Source organism: Apteryx mantelli, chromosome 18 (genome assembly GCF_036417845.1).
Source record: "Apteryx mantelli isolate bAptMan1 chromosome 18, bAptMan1.hap1, whole genome shotgun sequence".
Lineage (NCBI taxonomy): Eukaryota > Metazoa > Chordata > Aves > Apterygiformes > Apterygidae > Apteryx > Apteryx mantelli.
Genome location: NC_089995.1, coordinates 3071891 through 3099229, shown reverse-complemented (window position 1 = coordinate 3099229; position 27339 = coordinate 3071891). Strand labels below are relative to the sequence as shown.

Genomic DNA, 27339 nt, shown 5'->3' with positions numbered 1-27339 from the left:
ACTTTACTGCACCTGAGACGCTATAAAAATACCAGTGCTATAAAATACAAGATTGTTAATAAGGTGCACATCAGATATCATTTCTATGACAAAAAAAAGAAAGCCAAGGCTCTCAGCTCTCTCCTTAAACCTGTTGCTTCTGTTGTTAATTAAGCTTTGATTCCTCCTTACTGTGGATTTTGACATGGTGGCCCAGAATATTACTACACTAAGAAAACAGCTCTTGGAGCCCTCTGGCAATTTTACTCAGCTAAGGCTGTAGTTTTAAATAACTAATCTACAGTCACACAGCCAAAGATCAATTAGCATTAAAGAGTCTATGTCATTTATGTAGAAAGAGACCTAACTGCATAAGTTAAAGTCACATTCCTTGAACATCCCAGAATTGACAACAGTAGCCAAGGATGAAAATTAATCAAGATATTTAATACAGTGCAATCCATAGTAGTTTCTTAATTAAAATAACTGTGTGCATGTATCTGAGTGGGTTATCAATTATCACAAAAAGCAATAAACATTGTAGTGCTATGTAGAAAAATGTACAGCTGAAATTTAAATCTTCCCTACTTCCAAAACAGCTTTTGTCCATTGCAAATCAATATCACCAATTAAAATGGGAATAGTGACTACATTGTTGCAGTGACAAACACAAGGCTGGCCACACATCGGTCAAGGGATATAAATATAAATTGCAGAGAACTAAAAACCTAAAGCACCTAAACACAATAAGAATTCGGTGGTGGCTTATGACTTTTCCTTTTTTTTTTTTCTTTTTTTTTTTTTTTTAAATGCCTTACAAGACTTCTAGACACACTTCACCTGACTTAAAATTACAGACTGTTTTTCAGCTTATTTCAATTCAATATGGTCCAAATTTTAGAAGATGAAGATCCAACAGTGGCATTAGCATAGTCCAAAAGCTGAATGTTCGATTTTGCGAATACCTTTTTTACAGAAATTCAACAGCTTAAACTGCAGGCAATTCCCCCTGCTCCCCTTTGTTTCCTTGTGCAGCCCATGCTAGGTAGAAACAGCAATGCAACTCCCACTGCTTTGGGTTAAAATTAAAGATAAAGACATTTTGCTTTTACTTTCTCCTCAACACAACACATTTGCACCCAGAATAGGCAACCAAAGTCTTTTTTCAGCCAGGTACTGCTGTGGTTACATGGTTCCTGCCCAAGCTTCCAGCTCTTTCATGTCATCATCCTCTTCCTCTTCTTTCTTCTTACCTGCTAAGTAACAAAAAAAGCAATGAATTAGGAGTGGGAACTTTGACAGAATCCTTCAATTTCTTGATTATTTGCAGGACAAAAGCCTCTGCGCAACTAATCAAACTAATGACCACAGCACCAAATGCCATTAGAGAAAAAGAAAGCACACAGGACCTTTTTCAATTGAAGCAAAAGGTGCCTTCTGAAAAAGCCAGCATGGACTAAGCTTTCTGATGTCACCTCTTTAAATGGAAAAAGAAAACGGCTTACGTGGGACAAATGCAAATGTTCGTGTAGGTCTGGATATGTGCATCAGCAGTGTCTATCATTCTTCCATAATCAGCAAGCCTCAAAGCAGAAAACTCTGAGGTTTTGGCTTCTGAATCCCTCGGGGGGGACACACCTTCTCACAGAGAGAGGTCTCAAGTCTCCAGTTTTACAGTCTCTCTCTCAAACAAAATTAAATTACTTACTGCATCAGTAAGTCCAAAACACAGTACTCATTTGGTGCACTTTGAGGTCTAGCTATGTTCAGAATTGGGAGACCTTCAACTTTTGTATCGCAGTTCGAGCTCTTCAAGTGGCTGCAGAGATAACTGGCCTGAGCTACCCGGCACTAGGTATGTGCTTTTCCCCTCCTCTTGCCACGCTCACTAATCACTGGCTGGACGGGGATATTAGGCAGCAGTCGACATATGCTGCTCTTTCATTTTTGATTCTTACCAGGGAAGCAAATGCTGCTATTTTTCATAACAAGACAAATCCAGTCCCTAGGGATGAAAAGCATTAACTCAGCAAAAGGGTTTTAACCCAGAAATGGCTGCAATCATTTTGGAAAAATATCCCAAAAGTGGTCATCATTTTCAGACAGTGTTTTTACTTCAAAATAGACCTATGCTTCAAAAAAGGGGTGGGGGGGGGGGGAAGAGTCAAATTATTCACACTCCAAATGGTTTGTGCCATTCTGAATGAAACATTTATGTAAGAGGGAATGGAGTCAGCTTTAAGTCAAACTCAAAACTTATTATTTGTACAAGTTCAGAATTTGTTTTTCCTAAATTAAGCTTTTCTGGTCTCTGTTAAACAAAAACAGCTTTTGCCTGAATTACTTTAGACGTGTTTAGCTGGCAGGCAACAGAAAATTTCTCTCATTTCTCTTATCCAGACCAAGTCCAAATCCAGACAGCTACTGAGACCAGAAAAGCAGAAAAGGTTGTGATCATCTTCCATTCAACAGATAAGGATGTGACAGAATCAGCTCTACTTCAGAAGACACACTACTTATTTTTAAAAGACATAGTAAACACATACCTACTTTGTTAGGTAAATCTGACCCTTTGAAAATCTGACCCACTGATCAGAAAAAGCCTTTAATCCCAGCATATATTAAGTCAATGCTAAGTGAAAAACATTTTTTGTTAAAAAATTAAAAAAAAAAAAAATCCTCCTCTCCAAACCCCAAAATTCTTCTAAATTCAGGACTTGTTTGGAGGCTTCCCCTCATGTCCCCCAAGTAAAAAGCAAGTAGCATGCTCTTTTAATACATTAATGGAATTCTAATTTTCATCCAAATGCAGCTTAACATAAATCCTGAGGAAAACTCATCTAGTAAACACATTCATAGCTTTTACAATTTTTATTATGTTAGGAAATGGTATGTTTACATAAGTCTTATATTATGCTGTACAGTTGCTTAAATATGTATATAATTATAATGCGTCTGCCTAGTTAGCAGTCATTACTACCTAACGTAAAAAAGGCATATTTAGTTTCAAGTCAGTGTTTTAATGTCCATGCCCAACCAATACTTAGAGAATAAACCTCATTAAAACATAGCTATGAAATATAAAGGTAATGCATATGTTACTTAAATCTATTTTCCCTGTTACTGGATCTGAATCTGGATTAAGTCTCTGATTTAAGATATTTTGACATAACTCACTCCCCTGCCATCAACATTTCTCAGCAATTCTGCCTACCGAAACAAAACTAAACAAAATAATGCAAAAATCAATAACTCCAAAATAAAGCAACTAGCTCACTAGCAACAAGCTTCACAGTATACCATCTAAAGCAGAACCTTGTATGTCAGTGTCTGCTATTTCACAGTTTCCTATCAGCCATGAAAAGGCAACAAGGTAATTACAGATATGTTGACCGACTGAGACAGTATTCATCCTCTAGCTTCTTGAAGGTTTCTCTTAGGCAAACACACTAAAGTAGAGCCACAAATTATACAACTTATTTATAATACACTAAGGCAGATTCAGCAAAATAGGGTAGTAAAGCTTCATATTCCATTAATGCATGCCAAAGACATTCCATCTCAGCTATATTTCATGAGACACCACTTCCAGTTCACAGAACAGTGATTAATTCAGATATAACAGCAGCTTTGAATTGTCTGTGTAAATACAAACATTTCTTGTCCATTCTCTGTGTAGTAACATCATCACACTAACTAGAATTTCCTAGACGTACTTGCTCCAAGACTAGCATGACCCGAACTTTGGTACTGTTTAGCTTGAGCACACGCGCACCTTAGCTAGAGGAGGCAACAGCTGCCCCCAAAGAGAAGACTCTGATGACAGCCAGGTTAGTTCTTCCCAAATGCCATAAAAGCAGTGATCAGATAACATAAATAAATAAAATTCAGAAAGTATGGTATCTGGGTATTTGAACCACCCTGAGGCTAGTTCTAACAGTTAATTTTCACTCCACTCCCTTCTTTTTACCTCCTTAGTCTGTTTTTTCAAGATTACTTCCCTGTTGGGTCAGTAGCAACTGGCAGAAAGCTCCCTCTAGCTTCCTTTTTCCACAGCTCCATCCGGAGCCTCATCCATGCTACAGATCAACTGGAAGTGCTAGTATACAAAATAAGCGTTCCTGTATGCTAGCTATTAATTTTCACAGATCTAATGAAAAGCAGGTTACCCCCATGGAGAGACAGCTGTACCTGTAGATGTACCTCATCATTCCCAAAACAATTCCACGTGAAATGTCCGTGTTGCCTACAGCTGGGACTCTCAAATCTGCAGAGCTGGCACTTAAATGAATGTACTTGCTAACAAACCAAGACTGTTTTGGTAAAGGTATGCACATACCTGGCTTTGATGGTATTGATATTGAGGGCACATTTGGTAGTGGTACTGTCTCAGGACCACTTATTTCCAGCAAGTTTTTGTCTAATTCTTCTTGCTCTAGTTCCTCTAGTTCTGCCATGAGTTCATCCTAGTTTTATAAAAGGAAAAAAAAAAAAGGAAATGTCTAGATTAATGTCTAGATCATATTTATTATCAAGCAGATTTAGATGGTCATGTTACTGCAGAAAATAGCTTAAAGTCATAGGTTCAGGGCAAACTGAGAAGATGGGTCTAAATCTTCATCTGAATTCCTGTACCTGCTCTCTTTTGGGGAGTGCAGGAGGAAGCAGTGAAGAGGAGAGGAAAAAATTTAAACCCAAACATTCTCTAACTAGGCTATCCAGATCATTCTTAGCATTAAGTCAAGATCACAGCTGCTGTGCACACAGGTAGAAACAGCAATTAACAAGTTTAGAAGAGATTTTATATCCTAATACTATACCTAGACACATGCAACATACAGAGCTTGAGAAGGATTTTATTTAAACAGAGGAACATTCAAAGCATACCTCATCAAATTCTTCCCCAAATCCTACAGGCTTTGAGATGGCTGTTGAAATCTCATCTGCCAGTTCTTGCTGTTCTGCAATGTCCTGCATTAATTCATCTACTTTATCAATATCCCTGTAAAACAAAGGAAAGGGTTCAGTGCAATCAAGCACTTTTCCCAATCTGGCACTTAAGACTGTATTTTCTGGTTTTGTAGCAACACCATATCATGGTGTGAAATACACTTGGAATAAAAATCTGAGTTTAATACCCCATGGTCACAGCAAAATTATGCATATATATATATATATATATGTGTGTGTGTGTGTGTGTTACTTTTCCCTAAAAGCTTAGTAGTCATATGCCAAGACTTCACATAAAGAGGTTTTGTTTTGTATTATTAGCATTAATCATAATTTGCTCTATTCCCTGATCGAGCATTATTGAATTGCTTCTACAATACTTGCTTTTGGAGTAAGTGCAACATTCCCATAATGCAGTTTATCTTTAATTACTGCTACACAAACAAACTCTACTGCAGAGCTCCACTGTATAGGGGGGAAAAAAAGCACAAGTCTCCCTTTGAGGCTTAAAATTCTTGCTGCTGCTAGGTTTATTTGTAACTAGTACACACTCCCATTTGCTTCAAACTACCCTGATGGCATCTTTTGTTGGACAAAGACAGAGCATTTACGATTAGCGGCTTCATGCCATATGAAATGCTGCCAAACTGAGAAAGTGTTGGTACTTCACATTTTGGTCAATAAGCAAATATACCTAGTGTTTTTAGTCACATTTAAGTTCTAGTCTTTTAAAATAAGGTTTTGCTACTCTAGCTGTATCTTTGGTTATAAAACACTCAGCATTCAGCAGATCAAATGAACCACAAACGAAAGAGAAGGTCATACGTGACGATGCAGAAGGGAATGACTTACATGTTGTCATGAGCAGCTTTCATAGCTTTTGCAGCAAAACCCATATTCTTAAGCACCTCAGTGTTAGTGTTGGCATTTTCAAGGGCTTCCCTCTGAAATTCAATTGTTGATAATGTGCCATCTATTTGCGCAAGCTGCTTCTCGTACCTCTTCTTGCGCTTTAGGGCCTGAAGAGCAGCTGGACAAAAAGTTAAAAAAAAAAAAGTTAGGATTTGAGAGATTTGTGCCTGAAAGAGCCATCTGAATTTTGTACCAAGTGCCACTTCATACAGAACAACGTCTCACGTGTTCTAATTTTTGTCATCTACTTTTCCTCCTAGATTAAGTAAGTCTAACCATTGTGTTTGCCTCCTTAAACAAGATGAAGATTGTCAAAACGCCTTCTGTCCTGGATTGGAAGTGCAGTCGCTCTTAGCACACCACAAACCAGAGACTGTGCTACAGCAAACAGCAGGCTTCAATACGTAAGCTGCTCTATCTAAAACCATCTTTGTTTCCAACCCCCCAACACATCATAGCCCAGTTAATGGCGTAATGACTGTCAGACAAGGTTACGACGCTGCTGCAGGGTCCCTGCCAGCCAGCTAAACTTCTGTGCAGCTGCTGCGAGGAAAAAAACCTCATTCAAACACAAGCAAGACAGATTTTTTTTTAACCTTCATTTCTTAATGCTGTGAAATACATAAAGTTTGTTTATATGTACACATATTTGTACACATATATAAATACTTATTAATTATATATTACTCCTACAATAAGGTCTCTAGCAAGAGAGACGAGAAGAGCGATGCATTGGTTTAAACACCTCAAGCTTGACCAGCAACTTGCTGCTCTTGCACGACGTCTGCTCATGGTAAGCAACCCAAACTGTCCCAGCGTGCCTTTGCACAGCAAGAGCATCTGGAAGAGCCCACGCACGACAGCACCAACCCCGAGGTCTACGCGCATGGAAGAGCAGCCGGGGTGAGGGCGGGAGGAGGACTGGTCCAGCTCGTTGCACAGCCAGGCTTCTCCAGCTCCTCCTGCAACGCTCCGCTCCACCCACCTGGACAGGCACGTATCAAACTACAGAAGTACACATACATGGTACAGAAGTCAACACCTAGCTCGTCCCCAGACATGCTGCCAGACAAGAGCTGGTTGCAAGTTCGTCCCAGAAAGGCAGACAGTGAATACAAACTAGGTTTATATGTGATCTTGCCTGTAAGTGGCTCTAAGTTCTGGTAGGAGCTGTAGTGCGGGCAAGACCTACCAAGCACTGAGCAGAGGCAGCTGAAGCACAAAGGTCAATATACCAGGGAGTGAAACATGACTATAATTAGGGTTTAAATGTCATTATGGTAACTCCAAATGACAGAATCAACTGCTGCTACGCAACCAAACACGGTACTTTCCTGCACCAACACGCGTTTCTAGTCAGCTGTAGACAATCTAGGGGCACTAAGTACAGCTCAGCTTCTCCAAGGTAAGACACACTGAATCAAACAACTTCCCTTCATGGCATTTCTACTTCCCCTCTCCGGTACAAATCGACTTATTCTCCACTACGGAACAGACTTGGTCATTTATTATCTACTTTAAAAACTTAGGTGGGACACAACTTGCTGTCCTAACAGCCTTGCTCTCAACTTCTGAACTCAGCCCACACGCACGCTTCACTTCTTCAATGCTCTAACCCTTGTGAAACTCATAAGAGAAAACAGCCAACATGACGCAGGTACAGCTGTTGCAGTAATACGCATGTATCACATGAACATGTATTCTGCTGCAAACCAGCATCCTGGACCTCCCAACAGACTGTCGCACGTGCACAGAGAATGGTGGTAAGTAAAGGCTTCAAGTCCTGGTACAAAACCTTTAAGACATTATCTCAAACCTTCGCATTCCCATCTCTGCTATGATTCCACAACAGATCTTTATTTTATTTCACTCTAAGTTTTGGAGAGGAACAGGGGAGAGGAGATCTTGACAGAAGACAGCTTTCCTTATCTCCCCTGTGAGAGGAGTGACAACTTTGTGACATGCTGAGTATGTTCCTGCAACACAAGCAAACTGGCTTGTCTCCTAAAAGTGGATTAAGCCTGCAGGCGCCTCATGTATTGTCAGATGCCATCTTGAACAGCTTGACAGTCCTTCAAGACAACATCCAGAAGCCTGCCTTATTCCTTTAGTTCCAAAATTGGTTACAAATACGCTACATTGTGTTACTTTACAATTACTCTAATGCATTAGAGAATAAAAAATTGCGAAGCTACAATTAAGTTTGCCAAACAGTTTCACAGTACCACAGGCTGATTTAATAGACACGATCAAAAAGGCAAGCAAAGGTCTCTCCGCTTGTCCCAACACAAGCCAAAGGACTGAAAACGAGTCCAATGAGCAGCTTTCACTCCGGTGACTATTAAGTCCCCCACCACTCTGGGACCAGTCCAACATCCACTCACACCAGCGGCAGCTTTTCATTTCACCCAAGGGGGAGCCGGACTGGGGTTCTGTATAACACAAAGCCTAACGGTTGCTCTGCAGAGTCAAGCGCGACACAAATATAATCGGAAACATTCCAGCTTTAGGCCAGATCACAAAGTGGTGAGCAACACATTACTGGTATATTTAGCCCGTTTAATATTTCATTAACTGCTTAACTTAGGCTGTATCAAGGTATCTTACTCAGAAAGATGAGACTGGTAACAGGCTGTGCTTATATAGTGACAGATGCTAGAAAGGAGTCAGACAGTGACCAAACGCTGTTTATTGAGGATTTTGTGCATCAGGGAGAATTGTTGGCAAGACCCAAGATTTTAAAACCATTATAAAAACCCAAGTAAAGTACTATAATTTACATACAGCTTCCCCACCATAGCTTTCCCTGAGAATAGCCACAGTTTATCTACATTTCATGATTATGTACTTTTGAAACAAGCTGTTCAGGTATCAAATATTGCAAGCATGAATGTAAACGAACTTGTGATCAGGAAATGTTTGTCAGAACGGTTGGGCAATCCTACCCCTCCCTTCCCCACGCAGCCAAGGTCAATGTACAAGAACTGCACTTCCCAGCCATCGCTTCCTTGATTGGGTTTTATAATTCCTTCCCTTGGTTAACTTCTCACTTGTATGTTAGGCTCCTGCTCAAGAAAACCTCTGGGATGCATCTGAAAAAAGCTCCGATGGACAAATCCTCACCAATATCAGATCCCAAGGCACTTTTCAGATGTGAAAGACAGGCTCATTTCACATCCCATACAGCCCCGCTTCCCTCAGGTCAAGGCTTCTGGTTTTACAGAAACGTGGCAGGAAATCTTCCAGCCTGCAAAAACCAAGCAGGGATCCCCCCGTGAGGCCGCAAAGACGGCGCGCGCCTCCCACGCAGGTTCGGGCTGCAGCACCGCTACCTACCGAACTAGCTGCCGAGCGCCGCGAGCTCCTGCTGGTCTCGCAGGCGAAGCGCTGACCGCGCTCACATCCACGAAGATGGGAAGCCTGGCACAGACCACAGTCCAGGGGACAGCAACAAATACGCCAATTTCAAACGCTTGCTTTATTTCAAGTGAAAACTCAGAATAGATTTCTGGTATTTTCTAGACATGTTCCCAATGTCTTTGGGACAAAAGTGGCCAAGGACAGTATTCATTTTCCCACTCTCTAAGAAGGCCAATGCAAGGACAAAGTTTCCCACAGCCACATGCATCCACATATACCTACTCCAGGGATTAAGCGGCAGAAATGCCTATATGTTTAGGCATGGAAAGAGCAGCCTAAAGGGAGTATACACAGAGCCAGTACGTAGCCCTAAGAAAATAAATGCAGGACCATGCATCCAGCTTCTGTGTCTGGACAGTTCAGGATAAATATTTAACACAGGCCAACTAACATCAAAGGCGTAAATGAGTTTCTGCAGCAAAGAAAGTCTCACACAACAGATTGCAGCTTCTTGCAGCTAAAAGCAAAGCTAAAAGCAAAATATCTTGTAGAACAAGATACTCAGTGTCAAATCAGATGATCACAACTTCCTGATTTTTTTTTCAGCTGTGCTTCCTCACTTAACTATCTTGTTTTTTAATGTAAAGTTCTTATTTATAACTAGAAGATTTTATTAAACTGAAAAGATAAGAAAATACCAAGTTAATTGAGGTCATTCACATTCATTTCATCCTGCAAGTTTTAGCGATTCATTTCCCCACATTCCTCCCCCCACAGAAAGGGACATGCCTTTTACATTCAGAAATTTCCTTTTTGCGATTGCCAGCCGAGTCCTTTCACCGCGTCCCTTTCGCAGACGCACCAGGGCACCCGAGTCGGAATGCAACCGCAATTCAGAGAGCGCCTTCCCACCCGTAACACAACTTAGACGAGACCGCTGCGCTCCGATGCAGGCCCTTCTGCTTAGTATCCATCTCAACTACTAAAACAAATTACTAAATTATAAAAAGTAAGCAAGGTTAATCAAAGTGTTTTCTTTTAATAATATTAGAAGTCACATTTATAGGACTGTTAAGTCTGTTTTCCAGCTCAGGTATTCCTAGAAGGGCAGGCCACAGCGCTACCCGCGGCTCGTAGTTCACACAGGACTTCCTAGCGCGGGAACATTTGGGGGCCAGGACCAAGAGCCCCTCGGACCTCTGCGCCTGGCCCACGGGGCCGCCAGGAACGGGCATACGTGAGGGGGAAGAACCGCTTCAACTCCTGCTTGAAACGTCAAACTAATAACCACCTTTACTAGCACAAACACCAGGACTGACGATTTTCCATATACCGCTATCCCACTTGACAGAGCAGGACGATCCCTCTGAGCTACAGATCCGAGGGGACCGTTCTGTCCTGGTCTATGGTGACTTTTTCTCTACTCTCCTATTTAAGGGTTGATTTCTGAAAAACGATAAGCACCTCTGTTGCTTTTTCCCTGCAAAACAGTCTCTACTATCTGCATAAATACATGCTGAAATCTCGCGTACTACCACAGTAATGGTAATATTTCACCTGCCATGAAGCCAAAGCTGTAAACACTTAATCTGAAAGGACTCATGAGCTCTTTTTTCCCACAAAATCCTTTCCCGCCATTTGAAGTACAGAAAAGAGACAGGGGCTACAAATATGTCCTCTGGCATCATGTTATTTCACACATATGACAGAGGTGCGTTTGAAGTCAGCGTCGCACCGCTCGGCTTCGCTCTTTAGGGAGACGGCCGGCACATCAGGCAGCCGCGGAGGGGGCAGCACCTCCGATTACGCCTTCGCCGCTTCCCGGAGAGTAGTTACAGCAGCAGGCAACGTCATCTAACACCCAGCTGGAATTGCTGTGAAACTGCTTAAGCAGGCACTGCGACCATGTATTAGGTTTCAAGCATTTCATCCTCTAACTCAGCCAGACGTACTTCACTCACGACCCAGGACCTGTTGCTAGAGAGAGAGATTTTTCTAGAAAAAGCTTAAGCTTTCCAACAGTGTGACCACTGGCCCAGGCAGCTTTTTCCATGAAATACCTGATATTCATAGGCTCTAAGCAAATACGAACTGATGCTTGTTTTTGTCACTGCTCTCATCATGTTGCGTGCTATGTATTTCTTACGAAAATATCTGCCACTGCGCAGAACGAAACCCCAAAGGACCCCGACTCTCGCTTGCTTAAGCGCAGCTGGCAAGTTCGGTGCCTGCCAGGCCGTAAACACAAGGCAGGTCACAGAACCGCCCCGGGTGGTTCTGCTCTCGGAGATGAAGGAAACGGGCCGGCGCTGCGGTGCCGAGCCGCTCTGCTCTGCTCCGTCCCGCGCGGGAGCGCCCAGGAACCGGCACCGGGGACCAAACGCCGCTGCTTTGACGAGCGGTCGCCGAACAGGCAGCGCTGTCACAGGCACAGCCTCCCCCCGCACGAAATAACGGCCCGGAAGGGCCCTAGACACCACGGAAACTTCGGCTCCCAAAAGCGTCCTCGCTGCGGGGGCCGGTTAGCCAGTTCTTGCATCGCCCCCAAGATAATCTCCAAAACAAATCCAACGATAGCAAACGTATTTGATCGTTACCTGAAAAGCTGGTTTTCGCAAGGTGATGCCACCCGCCCACCAGTAAACACTTAGTAGTTTAGACAGCTCTTACAACCCATCCTAACATTAATCTTAACGGGGGCAGCGCGTGTTTAGGTCATAACCCCAATATGCATGATGATTCGCATACACCGTTAAAATATCCTCTAAATGGTAATAACAGATAATAAAACTTAGTTGCACCATACTTGAATTTTAGTAACACTTTCAGCTCTGTAAAACAGCAGAAGATTACATAGATAATTACGCACTAGGGAAAAGCGCTTATATATTTATAATTAAATTAAAAGACAACACTTGAAACTAGCTGGATGACTCCTGTCATCCATTAGGAGATGGTGAGCAGGCTCAAAGCGATCTGCTCCTTGTGATATGTTGATCTATCTACTGCCTTTATTAGCAGCTAAGATAATCAGACATTGGACCCAATTTTCATTCAAAGATTTCACCACAGAGCTCTGAGCAGTTAAAATTGATAAAATAATTTATAACCTTTTCTCCACTGGCAGAGCAAAACAAAAGGACTTAGCGTTAACGAGAATCAGCTTCCAATCTCTGAAGTTTCTTTTAATACAGAAATAACTCAAAGAGAATTTAAGCTGCCAGGGAGGGAAGGCAAAACCTGAAAAACAGCAGCCGAGTCAAAAGCAGTCAGATCTGGATTGCATGCTTTAATTACTTAAATGCAAAAAAGTATAAGTAAATTTAAGAAGAATTTTACAGCCTTTAATTAAAAAAAAATTAATATTTTAAAAAGGCTTTTCTGCTTTTTTTTTGTTTTTAAATCTTCAGCTGTTGAACTGCATGATACTAACTTGTTGTTTAAAATTCCTTAATTTTTAGAATTTCTGTGATAGCCCCCCCCCCAAAAAAAAAATTCCACAAGTTTTACACTTCCTGCTCGACCACGGTGTACAAGCAGCAGCCTAGGATCCCGTTATTACGCCCAGCGCAACGGCACAAAGTGCTCCAGCACAGCTGATAAGCAGGAACTTGTGTTAAGGTTTTCAGCCACTGCTGTTTCTGATGAACAAACCCCCACAAGCAAGAGGTAGCCATTTCGCCACACTGTCCTCCTCGGTCAGGACTTGCAGTCTGAAAAGCTGCTCACCCAATAAACTTAATTTCACTTTGTTCTCAGAAAAGTCACCTGTAAGAATGCAATTTTATGTAATTTTTAAAGCAAGTATTTCAACCTGTACATGAACAAGCTAGTTATTATTAACAGAGCTGTTGTAAGGCTGATTTTCCTTGTAATATTTACAGCAGTTTTGTACTAAAATAATAATGTTCATTGTGATCAGAAACAAGCAGAATAAAAATATAATTTTACTAGACAATACTGCTTTCAGAGAGAAAAATTAATTATGAATGTCTCAGTGATTTCATCAAAAATCAACAGCCCTACTGCAAGCAAGTACTGCATATATGCTTGCAGGACAAGTAGCCTTAATGGGATATTTATGCATACAGCAATTTCATCAAATTAACGCTTTAAAATATCATTAGAAGAAAAGTATAGGTTAGAAGAAAAAAGCAAGAAAGAACAAGACTTCTTTTTCTATATACTTACAACCCCAGTTTTGCTAGGAAAAACACTTGTTTTAACTCGAAAAGAACAGGAGGACAAGCTGCTTCAAGGAATACCAGAAAAAATTTGGAATAAAATTCAGGAGTTTCACTGAATTCAAAAACATGTATTTCTACAGCAGTCCACACGTTTGTGAACCATGGGAGTTTCATCCTGGCTGACGGCTCGCAACGCATTCACATACTACTTATCCTATCACTGCTATTGGGTGTCACAGCAAAAAAAAAATCTCAGTAAGAATCACATCCGATACCTAAAATAGAAAGACATCTCATCCAGCAGAGAATCAGAAGTTAATAGCTCGAATTAGTGCAATTGAGAAAAATCTAACCCCACACCTAGTTTTTAAGTTCTCTCTAGCAAATGAGAGAAGAAATGGCAGAAGCAGATACACCGCTGAGAAGGGAATCAGCTGTATTCGTGTAGGATGGAAAAGTTGCCCAACAACCTCAAAAATAATGTATATCAATTGCCAGCCATGCCAAAATAAATAGCGCAAGAAAACAGCAGCGAAGGAGCTTTGCAAATGAGTCTCTCAGCCCTCTAGCAGAAAGCTTAGACACTAGAGATGCCCGAGATAATCAGCCTGTTACTGGGTAGCCGTCTTGCACAATACAGTGGGTATCCACCTGTAATTTGGTCAATGCAAGGAGGCATCATTATTTTTGCTGCTTCTGAAAGAGCGATTCTATCTTCCTGACATTTACCCAGGCAGAAAATTCAATCATTAACAGCACCCTTGCTGTCTTTGAAATGGGATAAACAAGAGGCAGCACTAGGTGTAAGAAGTAATTTGCTGCCTTGCCAGCAGCACAGTCATAGTGGCTTAATCTCAGGCAGGGACTGTGAATCTCTCAATCTACTGAGAATTAGCAAACAGCCTGCAATAAACTTCCTGAGAAGAGAGAGGATAATTTAAAGCAATTCACAAAATATCCTCCAATGTTACAAGCAGATAAAAAAGTAGATATAAATCCAATAGTGACAAATCCTACGACGGACAGCTTTACCTAACTGCTTTCAAACTGCTAAGCGTAGCCTTGGATAAATGTACTTCTACAGGGATGTGACAGCTCAGGAAACTGTTAGTTAGATGTAAAACATTCATGCTGGTTCAAACCTGACCCAGCACAGAGGTAGCCAGGCAACGTTAGCTTGCCACAACAGATCTGCAGCACATATCTAGGAACGCTCATCTCAGACCAGTTTTGTTGGCTGGGCTTACAAGATGCAGGAGCCGGTGACTCTTGACTCTCTACCGACAGCCCTAAGGGTCAGACAGACCCCTTTCAGGGTACCGTGGGAAACCAGACCAGTGTTGGGGGTACAACGACTAGAGAGCACCTTCATCTTGCATGCTTCTGCCTGAGCATCGCTGCTTTGATGAGACCCTGGTAGCAGTTCTGGAAATACTTCCTGCCCTTCACTGGCTCCAGAAGAACTGGGCGGAGGACCTGCATCTTAGCCGGATTTCTCTAGATAAAAAGAAACATAAAGCCTTTCAGAGACAGTAACAACGTGCAGGCCCGTACAAGGCACAGACTGTAAAGGAAGAAATGAAGCATGGCTGCTACATAAATGACTAACCGGCTGCCCATTATTTAAATACCTGGGCACATCCAGGCAAGGCAACCGCAGAGTGAGAAGCGTCAGAGGTCCGAGAACAAACCAGATTTGATTTTAAGCACCATGGTGTGGAAGTAGTCAGGAGACACAGAGGAACTGAAGAACTACCAGCAATAGCATGGTTAAATTCAATTCATATCAACTCCCAGGCTAGCAGTGCAAAGCAGCATTATTGCTTTTCCGCTGAAGACCACTCGCTGAGATTTAGGATTTATAAAGGTTATATACAGGCCTAAAAGTCACTTTATGCTGAATGTCTGCAGGCATTACCATGTCTGTCTCCCTAATGCCAGGGCCTAAGGTCTCTAACAGAGCTCCAAGACAGCGGTTTGCAAGAACTGGCAGCAGCCCCCTGTGCCTTCTTTTGGGGAGATGCTGAGATTTTAGCAGGGAATTGAGACTGGAGTGCAGTCTTCAGTTCTCCACTTAACTTTCCATGGCTTTCTCCTAAGCATCCAATAAAGCTCTCAAATTTTCTCTTTAAAGACAGGCAACTATTCCCAGCTCCGAGCTTAAGTGACTGATTAAAGCTTTTTCAATAAAGCATCTAAACTCAGGCTGAAAATAAAAGGAGGTTTCTATCCTATGTGTATTTAAAACAATAAGATTACAACTTCCTCTTGAGCAAAGTAGTACAAGAACATTTAGTCTATCGTGCAAAAGATTAAACTAAACAATAAGGATTCCCGACTTAAAAATCTAAAACACACAAGGAAGAAAACACAAAGAGCATTCCTGCACAGCAGCCATCAAAGCCTTGACACGTGCAGAAGGAGCACTACCAAGACAAGTGGTCGCCACCAGCTTCACACAGCTACCAACCACAGCACAGCTCAGTACCCTGTTTAATCGTCAGCTCAACTTTCACGCCAGCAACGGCATTCTCAATACTCTGATACCAGCTCAACAGGTCCTACGTCTCATAGCTGGGATGCAAGGCAGCTGTACTTGAATTGTAATGCACTTCCTTATTCCAGATGAGTCACAAGTACTCATTTTCATAAGGAGTGCAGCAAGTGTGTTTCTGAAGGTCAGACACCATGATTACAGATCCACTTACTCCTGAAACAGTGACTAATTCTTTCAGGCTGAAATTTTACAGACTGAAACCTATTGCATTTGTGGCTCCAGAACCTGCAAGCTGAGTCACCTTGTCCTGTGCCTTGGCCATCTCTAGGCAAAAGACGTCCGTACTCCAGAGCGAAAGGGAGCTTCTTCAGCCTTGGAAGTTGATTCTTTTGCCCCTCAAACACCAAGGCAACAATCCTCTGGTCAATAATCCTCACTGGGATAATTCTGAAATGATTTGGGGACAGTTTTGTCCAGAAAACAGAAAAAAAAAGTCAACTACCATGAGTTCTGAAGCCCAAATGAGAAAACCAAGGGAGAACTCAATTACAGAGAAGGAGATGACGAGTTTGTTTTGAGGAAATCTGTAGGCAGGAGCTGAAGGAAGCCTAAAGAAACTGCTGGATTAACTAAGATAACCTAGGCCTAATGCTTCAAAGTATTATATCTGATCCATCTTCCAGAAGCAAAGCATATACTGTATTATCCCAGTTTTCAATATTTAACTTCTTGTGGTCTTGCATGTCACCGGATGATGGCAGTGAACTGTAAGGTATGTCCGAAATAGACTTACTCACATTATTTTTTTTCTTTTAAAATAAAAACAAGATATTTTTCTCAGATTGCTGGAGTATAGAATTCTCCCTTACCCTTTCAAACTGCCCTATAACTTTCATTGTTTAAAATCTGTACCTTATTTCACATCAGATTTCTATATTCATACATAATCAAAACAGAGAATTATTCAAAATTCATCAAATACTTAAACTTCTAGGATGAAAAAGTTATGTTCCATAAAGAGGCTCTTGGATTCTCACAGCCTGCAATTGCTCTCTATGGGTTTCCTTCTTTTATTTTGTGGTTGCTGAAGGTACTTTGTTAAAGTGACGTCTAATGAAAAACTGTAATCTTCCTCTGAATCTCTCTGCCAGAAATGCATCAGGGAGAGGTTCGACTTTACAAGAACAGAAGTATCTCTTCTTAAGTATCTCAAAAAAAACCATCTAATCTGCAACAAAAAAGAAAAAAAAAAACCCATGTTTAGCAATAGTTTTGTGATTAAGTCACAGAACACACAAGATCCAACTCTTAAGTGAGAGACTCATCTTAAACACAGCCAAAAGAATTTGAGGCCCGTTCTTCCTGTGGAATGAAACAAGTGACTGAGTAGGTCACTGTCACGTATTTTCCAGCTTTGGACAATTATTATTACAGTGTTGCCAAGCCAAAGAATTTTATTGAAACTGTCATATTATTTAGAATTTCTCTATTTCATCCGGTAAAGTTATGCTATTTTGAGATGTGAAAATTAAAACTTTTAAATGAAAGTTCAGATTCTAACACTAATGACTATAAGAGAAAAAAAAAAGTTGAATATACAAGCTTTTAGATGACCTAAAATTATAAAGCAAACAAAATGAACCGTATCTATTTTCCAAAACCTTTGTTTTTCCTGAATCAACTTCTAAACACTTAACTGGCAACACTGCAGTATGCCTCTCGAGGCCAGACTTTGATTTCTTTTTTAGTGAAAGCTCATACTCAGAGCGATCAACTCCAGAAGCTAGGTTTAGTAATAAGTTCTGGTACTGCAGTCCTCGCATCCCAAGGGTCAGCGGTGCTGCCAGGGAAGCGCTTACCAGCCGAGCCTTTCCAGGACTGTTTCCTCCCAGGACACTGCACGTGATGAGCTCCCCGCGGGGATGCTGGCACGCCGTTTTATGGAGGCACCACCTTTGGGGGAGATGCAGTGACAGTGCACGGTTCCCAGTTAGCCCTTTACGGAATGAGGTTTGCTAACCTCCTGCCGGTGATGACAAAGGTGGTTTTACACCAACTTGTTTCATTTCACATTGCAACAGCCTCATTCTGCTCATACATCAGGTGCTTATACTCAGCCAAAGGAGGGTAATATCAGCTGTGGGGTAGTTATAAAGTCATGAGCAAAAGTCGCCTGCAGCTTCTGACCACAACATCGTTTGATATTCCTGTCCCCTGACATTTATGTAACCTGACAGCAGACATCCAAGTCAGTTTGAGACGCAACTACACAGCCAAATTCACAAATGGTCGCTTCCAGATTAACTTCGAGAATTTTTTGCTAGCAGGATGATGACCATGTTACCTAGTATCTTGGTTTACCTTGTGCCTAAGCCAACCCTTGACTTCAACACAACAGACCTACTGGATGAGGGACAGAAACCTGTTAATCTTGTATCCCGTTCTGAAGCAATTGCTGTCGAGGAAGGAGCTGTAGTGGAAGATACGTGGCCATCACCCCAGATAGGATCCTGCAGCCTGGAACAGCACAGTCCAGGATGGACTGTCAATTTTCCTGATATTCCTGCTGACTTTTTTCCCCTTATGCAGGAGAGAGGAAGGAGGTGGTACAGTGGATCAGACCGCGGGAGCACAGACTGATGAAGAAACTTGGAGAGGGGAAGGCAGCAGCCATGAAAGTCGGTACCAAGCTCAGTTCTCACTTGCTGCACAAGGATTAACACGCATGTCCCAGTGTGTGCAGAGGAGATGCCTGTCCTGGTTATCTGGACAACGCCAACCCAAACTTCTTTGGTTCACTGCCAATCAGTTGAGAGTTAGGAAGGCAACAGCTGTCTGTGTAATCAGGTTATATTTAATTAGCACCTACAAAACAGGTTCTTGGCAAGGCTTCATTTAAGCAATGAACCAGCAGGAGGCCATAGCAGATTCTTCCCAGCTGGATTTCCAACCACATGGACATTATGGACAGAACTATTATTGCCTTTACTCAAGCCAGGCATTGAGCTTCATCAACAGGCAACTTCTGCTGTACTTTGTTCCCACTAGCAGGAGGTCACTGTGGCCATTTCACTTTCCTCAACACTAGCCAGCCTAGGAAAGTCCACAGTACTTCCAGGTTCCTTAACTGCAAACTAGCTACACCCATACGAGCAGACCTGCCTCCATCTGCCAACATCTACAGCAACTATAACATCACTTCTTCTCAAAGACCCTGTATACCCATAAAGTCATACTCAATCGCAATGAACACCAGCAGAACTACCTCCTTATCACCTGCTGCGTGCTGGGGCCCTTCGTTGTCTGAGGGAAAGACAAAGGTCTATCAACATCTGATGTGCAGCTTATTAATGATTCTCCAACTGCAGCCTTTCCGTTTCAGCCACTTTGATCCAAGAGTTGCGTTTTGCTGGACACCTGGCTACATACTTCATGGACAGCATGTTCAAGCACAGAAGCTGCTCCAATTTTCAGTTTTTGCAAAATTATCCATTTTTAAGTGGTGTGGATAAACAACAAGATTTTACTTTACAAACCCCCAGACACGCACGCTTTTTCAGAGTCTTGCTGGCTGCAGCACGTCAGGCCACATCTTCCCCACTCGTACCACATCCTATGCAAAGTGTCTGGGACAAAGAGCACATCCTGCACCCAACAACTGAGAGGACAGTGATAACAACATTTTTTTTTCCAAATGAGGATTTCACAGGGGAGAGCAAAGAGCTGCCAAAACCATGGTGGTTTTATCCCAGCTAGATTCACAAAGAGTGTCAGCAACATGCCCCCCAAACCTGCTACTGCTCCAGCAAGTATAAGGGCCCAGCAGCAGTGCAGAGCACTGCTCCAAGGAAAGCCCGTGGCATGCATGCAGGAGAGCCCGGGCTCCCAGAAAAGACAACACAGACACCGCAACACAGGCACACAGAACTTGTCCAGCAGGCGCAGACCTCTTGCAAAGATGTCCAGTAAGTCCAGCAGTCTGCCATGAGGCCTGCAAGAGCTTAGAGGTGGTGGCAACCTCCTTATTTAGGCTATTCATGAATGCCAAAGAACAACTGCACCGCAATGACAGCAATAAAAAATGCTTCTCCAGGATAGCACTGGCTGCAAACCCCTCTTGATGCAACACTGTCTCATCCCTTCTCTACTTTATATTAATCTCTTGCTCAACAATGAAGCATAGTCATGTCCTTCACCATCAGGTTAGGCCTGGAAGCCCTGAGATCCCTCAGGTAAAGCAGTGACCACTTTCACTTCTGAGCCCCAAACCTTCCTGAGCGTTACTGGAGAACCCTCTGGTGATCTATCTGCTCAGCAGTTATAGGTTATGTCACTAGGCATATCTTCCCAACAAGGGGTTGCTACACAGTCCAGCCTTCCCCCAGCATCCCAGGAGGTTCAAGTGGGATCCTGCTGCATGGCCCAGATGATGCTGCACTATGAGCCCATAGCTTTTATTGAAATCAAGTCAGAACGAGATCAGTGTCTTCTGCACTGAGGCAAAGCCCAGCGTAAGTGTTGGCAGCAGGAAGGCTCCCATCTCCCAGCAAGCACTTCAACTGCGCTAAAGCACAGAGCCTGTGCTTCTAAAGGAGAAGGAAGTATCTGAAGACAGCCACTTCAGTGGCCAAAGGACAAGAAGGTTTGACAAAAAGGCCTGAAGGATACAAGCGCGAAGCCCAACAATATTCTGGTCTAGACAAACATTATATAAATCAGCATAAATTTTGCCAGTAAGAAACAACCTGGCAAAGCTTTCTAAATGAGCCTGAATAAGTAAAGGAGGGTCAAACTGGATTAGCAATTTGCATTATCTTCAAACTACAGCTTTGAACTAGAAAATGAAAACTTTAAGCCTGCTTCAGTAACTAGGGCTGGAGCTTAACGAGATACCAAACAAAATTGGTACTGGATGAATGCTAGATTGCAAACTGCAGTACTTCAGCACCTGCTTCACCAACATCTCAAATCATATTTGTGACAGAATGAGAACCTCAAAAAAACAAACAAAAAAAAAACAAAACAAAAATACCCTCAGAACTCATGTCTACAACTCTGAGTCAATGGAGACTCCCTTGTACCAAAACTCTTGGCTTTTCAGGGCTTTACAGTGGTATCATGAACAAGGTTCTGAATTCATACACCACAGGACAAAATAAAGTTAGGGCCCTTCATACTAAAACAGCTCACCAGTAACAGCAGTGGGTTTTGTGAATCAGACCATCATGGTTTTTTGTTAAAAACTAACATTTAATATGTTTGGAGAGAAAAATTAATAAAAAGTCAGTGGCTGCAAACACGCCAGGTTTCCTTTTGATAGAACTTGACAGAACAGGAACAGAGGAAGGATGTATTACATCAGATACAGTTATCAAGATGCAGAATCTGGTAGGAACACACATTTTTTTGTTTTTGTTGGTGCTGCTGTTGAAAGTTCTTTAAAAGGTATTTGTGAACCCTTCCCATCCCTTCCAAATTGTCCTATACTATACCAATCTGTCTCAAAAAGACTCTGTTAAGTAAAGGCAGGATAGAGTTGCATACTGAAAGTTTACTCATTTTTCAACACTTATTTAAAAACGGTAATTATCACACTCCTCCAAAGCCAGGTGCTTAATACTCTACTCCTGTTAATCTCTGGGGGTGATGAGAGACTCGGGCCAGCATTGCTTTCACTGTTCTTATACTGAAACTGTGTTTTACCATTAAAGCACCTGAAGCTCAAAAGATGCATTTTAAATTAGACTCTGACTTAAAACACAGAAAAGGCAAACTTAAGTATTACAAAAAGGGCAAGATAATATTTGCTATGGAAACCCTGCTTCCTCTACACCTCAGTATCTTACTGATTCATGAAAACAAAACCAGGCTTGTGTTATTTGATTTTGGGACTAGAAATCCTTTTTCTTGCCAAGGGTCAAACAGGACCTTAAAAACATGTTTGCAAGCAATGCATTAATGTCTTTAAGCCAGAACCTAAAGGACCACACACACGTGGTCACAGGTCATTTGAGTCTCTGTCCGCAACCAGGCCTGAAGTTGCAGCTTTCCCTTCCTCGAATTCCAAATCATCACAACATTTTGAACCACTGAAGCTTCTAACTAAAAAACGTCCACACCATCTTGCAGGCGTGCTTCTTTTTAAATAATGATCAGCTGGCCCCCTTGTTGAGGGATCTCAAGTCACCCGCAGATTTTATCATAATGAATATGTCTAAGTTGACCAAGCAGGGGATTATTGCCAGAAGAGGCAGAACCACCCCCCTCCTTCCAACCGCATTCCCGTCCCTCTCTTGTGCCAGCTCTAGCACTTGTGTGCTGCAACCCCCCCCCCCCCTTTTTTTTTTTAAAAGAGTTTTCGGTTGGATCAGCAAGCTGATCCAGCTCATGCATTGCCCACACAAATGCTAACGCCGACGCAAGGGAAACGGAAGGAACGAGACACTACCCCCTTCCGGCAGTCACATAGTCTGAGATCAGCTGAAGCCAATTTCATAACCACACCAACCCGGAGCAGTTTTCTATTTTCGCCAGCTTAGCTGAGCCGCTACTGAAAGGGACAGTTCTGTCTCCTCTCAGGCAGCAGATATAGTGACCATCAGCAACAGGCAAACTGATTAAGCAGACCAATGTGACATTAAAAAAAAAAAAAAAAAAGGTGGATGGTAAACAGAGTTAACTTTCCATCAGATGAGCTAGTTGAACTGACTTACCTATGGCTGCACTGTGATTTATTACAAGCCAGAGGTGGACATAAAAATCATGCTTTTTGGCTTCAGCTTACATCAAACGTCTTTTCTTGGTGGATGGGAGAGTGGGGGGGGAAGAGAACAGGAGCGTCCTTTCCAGCAAAATCCTGAATTACACAGCAGGAATCAAGCAGCGTTTTTGTATCCATTTTGAACTCAGTTTCCAATACCGAAAAAAATAGCATTGTATTTATTTACAGTGAAGGAGAACCTTTGACATCAGAGAAGAAAAACACGAGCTAACAGAAATTAGAGTTGACAGAAAATCCATAAAATACCAGTTTCCTGCTATAGCCTGAATATATCTACTAGCACATTAGCTCGATGCTAGCTTCTTGCTCATTCCAGCGTACACTGACCTAGTGTTCACTAACAAAAAGGTAAAATCTAGTGACAGACAAGAACATAACTGCATTGATTTATTCTGTATTTAAACACTAAAGTGGACTACTTGGAAAGTGGCACCCTAGAACAGCGCCAGGTTTCTCTCTCTACTGCAGGCTTTGCATCGAGACCCAGCTTGAGCTTGGGCTTGCTACCTGAAAATATAATGCAAAAGCACTCAGGAAGTCTCAAACCCAAAGCAGTTAGACAGAGGTCAAGGAATTCAACTCATTTTTGCAGTGTTAGTTTTCCCAGCAGCTTAGCCCTGAACTAGCTCATTGTGGGATCAGATGACAGCCACAAGGAGAGCAGCGGTGATTAAGATCAGCTTGAACCATCCTGCAAGTGAATGCTAAGTAGCAGCACTTCACAACCCTCGGCCAGACCTAGTCACGGAGCTTCGTTTCGTGAAGCTTGAGAATCTGATAAAACATCCCAGAGTTCAGGCAACAGCACCACATACACAAACTGTAAAGGAATGAAAGGATGCAGGAACTGGGTACTACTTCCAAACCATCGAACTTGCAGCTGCCCATTTCTTCTGTTAAGGGAAATTTACTTTCAGGACAGATTAAAAATCTAGCAAGATGCTGGCTGCTCACTGTTCCAAGCCACACTAGACTACTGTTACTTCCATTAAGTTCACTGAGAGGAGCAAGTCCATTACTCATGAGCAAGCTAGAGCAAAAGCGTTGAAGAGTTTCTTGAGAAACACAGATAAACACACACCTCACACTGTTTTCAAAAGAATATAGCCTAAACATTTACATCTGAGATAACACAAAACAAAACAGACACAAACATACTCAAAGTTCTTTCCAGAAGAAGGAATTTTAACTGGCATGTTTTCCACTAACCCCTTTTTAGGCATCTAAAGATGGTCATTCTCCTCCTCAGCAGTTTTCCATCCCACAGAGAAAAAGTTATGTGCACATTAAAGTCATAACTGCAGGTCTTCCTAACACACTACAGTAGCAGCACAAATGCCTTTGCATCAACCTGACTCTTGGAGATTCTTGTCTTCTCCCTTCCCCAGGAATTATTCTGATACTGTGGATTAATGAGAAGGAACTGGTAGAGTAAAAGCAAAAAGAGTTACTATTTGTTAAAATACCAATGCTCAAGTCCCTTCAGAAGGCACTATAAACATAAAAATGCCACGTCTGCACATTCAGAAGAGAACAGAAAGCCTATGAAAAAAGACACTTAAAAGTTGAGTGTCTCATGCCAAGAAACAAAGCAGACTAAGGATATTTATACCAGTTAGTTACTTATTTTAACTTTAGAATTCCTTGAGAAGCTGTGTGGTTATACAGCCTAGATATTTTAAATCCAGATTATGAAAATATATACATAAAATAAGCTTAGGACACACACACAAAAAAAAATAGGAGGCCTATAATAAGCTTCTGTGCTGTCTTTAGACTCCAGAAGTGCTGAAGAAATTATTCAATGAGCCTTTAGAAACTCCGCTCACTTGGCATCCGAACAATTGTGCAGTGTGCTGGAGTCCAGAGAATGTTTCCTTTTGTTACTCTGAGTGTGCAAGACATATATCCTTCCTCTAAGGAAACATCATTCCACCTTTTCCAAGCTGCCTTAATTTTTCAATTCAGTTACTTGTCCCAATAGCACAGACATATATGTTCTACTGCCTGCTCTACCATAGCTGTTTTCTGTTAACATCAGTGAGACTGTCCAAACAAGCATTACATACATGCACCATTCATAGTATACTTCTCTCTAAATAGCAGGGATATACAAAACCCCCCAGAATAAAACCCAGAAGTCTTGGGCAAGTATAAAAGTTAAAGGATTCTTACAGTTGTATTTTTTGAAGGATGATCCAATACTTAAAACATCCCTACTAAGTTAATTTTCATTTATTTTTGCATAAAGCACTTAAACTATATGGAAGCATTTCCATTAAAAAGACAGACTTCCACATATAAAACAAACATTTTTATTTTCACTTAAATTATGGATTTTAGTGACACTGCATCAAAATTCACATATCTCTGGATTATAAAACAGCCTGAAGTCAGGGAGGGAAAAATCCTAACAATTATGTGGGAAAAAAAAAAGGAATAAGTTTGTTACAGCTCAGCTGATGAATGACATCTTGAACCCAGAACAAACAAACAGCCCCTTAGTCTGTCCTGAGGAGAACTCACTTCCCAGCAAGCTATCAGATAACCAGCTCCCTTTCCCAGCAGCTCAATAATAAAGCTGGCCTCTGGGTTTCAGAAGTCCTCTGGGGAAAAAAAAAAAAAAAAAAAAAAAAAGGCTGCTTTCTGCCAGAAAACTATCCCTAACCCTCCTCCTTTTCACAATTCCTCAATTACTCAGAGAGATCCCTGTCCTTCTGTGAGACCTCAGCTAGTCTGACCCAGAATCCCTCTACAGAACAGGCAGGTTTTTCTCCTTCCTCCACCCCAGAAGAAATTTAATCCCTCCAGTACCCGAAGTGCTTTAGTCGACACTGAAGGGGAGACACGAGCAGAACGGTATGAAGGGAGATGACATTACAGCGGAGCAAGATAAAAAGCTGGAGAACAAGCAGCAGTGGGAGGAAAAGAAGTTTAGGAGAAATTAAACAGGACCAATGAAAGACACAGGATGCTGAAACTGCAATAGAACAGGAAGGTTAGAAACACACACATCTTAGTTTTAAGCTTGTTACAAAATTAGGTCAAAAACCTGTGCAAGAGACTCATACTTATTTAAACTATTACAATAAGTTTCAACTGGATTTAGAAAGTCATTCAGTTAAGCAGATGTGACTATTCAGAAAGAAGATTCCTGTAATCAGGCTCTGTTGAGATCCTTAGGAAAAAACATAGGGCAGCAAGTTAGCCCTCTTTTGCATCTTTGTTGCATACAAATCCTCCGAGAATTTGTGAACTTGCTCCATTTGCACCATTATTCAAATGCAACACAAATGAGAAGCCCTGATACAGCACACTGGTTTGAAGTTTCAAAGAAGGCTTAAAAATTTGATTAAAGTAGTAATATGAAACAGAAACCAAGAAGAAACTATTTTTATGTCATAACTGTGGCCCACATGGCAAGGACTAACTTAGAGTGCTTTGCTAGCTCTAAGTAACTCGCGTGTGCTCAAACACCTGCTTTACTCTGCCTCGCTGCTGTCCCACAGCACGGAAAGGGGTAATGTCAACACAGAACTCCAAACACGCTTTCCTGAAGATGCTGCATTTCATAGCCATTGTAACACAAGCAAGAAGCTTATTACAGCACTGAAGTACATCTGCTGACAACCCACTTCTTATCTTCAGGTTCACAGAAGATAAATTTATATCAAGCATCAATTGCAATTACTTAGCTGGACCTTCCCAGGGAGGCAGAGTTCAACTTGGCAAACACCAATGCCCAATAACCAATCCTAAACCAGGAGTTGAGAATGCCCCCAACACAATCAGAAGGTTTTAACCTAAACTCTCAATTTAAGCAGGGTCCTGGTAAAGAGTTTTGCTTAAAAAAAAAGTAATAATAATAAAAAAACAGAGCAGAACAGCAAGAACTACTCCGCAGCTGCCTCGCTCCTTCCCAGCGCGCAGCCAGCCCGCCGCCTCTGCTGGGGGTCTCCGGCAGCCCCGCCCGCCGGCGCCGCGAGCGGCCGCGCAGGGCCGGGCCGCGCCGGGCCGAGCCGGGCGGCACCGCGGCGCTGCCGCCCCGGGAGGGCGGCGCCGCCGCCCCAGCCGCCCCTCCCCGGCCCGCAGCCCCGGCGGGGGGGCCGGGCCGTGCCGTGTTGTGCCGGCGGCACCCGCGGCGCGGCAGCGAGCCCCGGAGAGCCGGGCGGCCCCTCTCCCCCCCGGCCCCGGCACGACCGCCGCAGGCCGGCCGCGGCGCCGCTCCCCGGCGGCCCGTTGCGGGCGCGGGCCGCCCCCCGCCGCGGCGCTCACCGCGCTTGTTCTTGGTGCCGTGCTTGCGGGCGGCCGCCAGCTCCTGCTCGATCTTCTTCTCCAGGAACTCCTGCTTCTTGCTGAGCATCTCCTCCGTGTCGCGGAGCCGCTGGATCGCCTCCTGCGGCGACGGGCCCTTGCCGGCGCCCTTCCCGCCGGCGCCCGTCCCGAACAGCTTCCCCAGCAGCCCCGACATGGCTGCGCCGCGGAGGCCGCGCAGGCCGCGGGGCGAGGCGGAGGGAGCGGCGGGCAGAGCCGCGGGGCGCGGGCGGCCCCTCACACGCTCGCTGGGTCTCTCGCTCGGCCGCTGCCGCACCCGCCGCCCGTCCCCGTCGGAGCGGCCACCGCCAGCAAGGCCCGGGCGCCCCCGCCGCCGGCCGGTCCGCACGGCGCACAGC

General features: G+C 42.9%; 1 protein-coding gene across 2 annotated transcripts; it reads right to left on the bottom strand.

Moving 5' to 3' along the window:
* Positions 1 to 405: 405 nt before the first annotated feature.
* Positions 406 to 27339, bottom strand: CHMP4B (charged multivesicular body protein 4B). Of its 2 annotated transcripts, none has more exons than XM_067307780.1 (5): positions 26942 to 27339; positions 5782 to 5959; positions 4867 to 4981; positions 4319 to 4445; positions 406 to 1232 (listed from the first exon to the last, which is right to left on the bottom strand). In XM_067307780.1, the coding sequence occupies exons 1-5, from the start codon at positions 27135 to 27137 to the stop codon at positions 1165 to 1167; spliced, it is 684 nt and encodes a 227-aa protein (XP_067163881.1). In that variant the 5' UTR covers positions 27138 to 27339; the 3' UTR covers positions 406 to 1164. The 2 variants fall into 2 exon arrangements, with proteins under 2 accessions (XP_067163881.1, XP_067163880.1); XM_067307779.1 differs by having other exon boundaries at positions 406 to 1235; positions 26942 to 27337.

Excerpts from the sequence above, each read along its gene's own strand:
- CHMP4B (XM_067307779.1), bottom strand. The coding sequence starts at position 27,137 with ATGTCGGGGCTGCTGGGGAAGCTGTTCGGGACGGGCGCCGGCGGGAAG. Across the intron at positions 4,982-5,781 it reads AAAGCTGCTCATGACAACAT|GGATATTGATAAAGTAGATG; the intron begins GTAAGTCATTCC and ends TTTGTTTTACAG. Across the intron at positions 4,446-4,866 it reads TTGGGGAAGAATTTGATGAG|GATGAACTCATGGCAGAACT; the intron begins GTATGCTTTGAA and ends TTATAAAACTAG.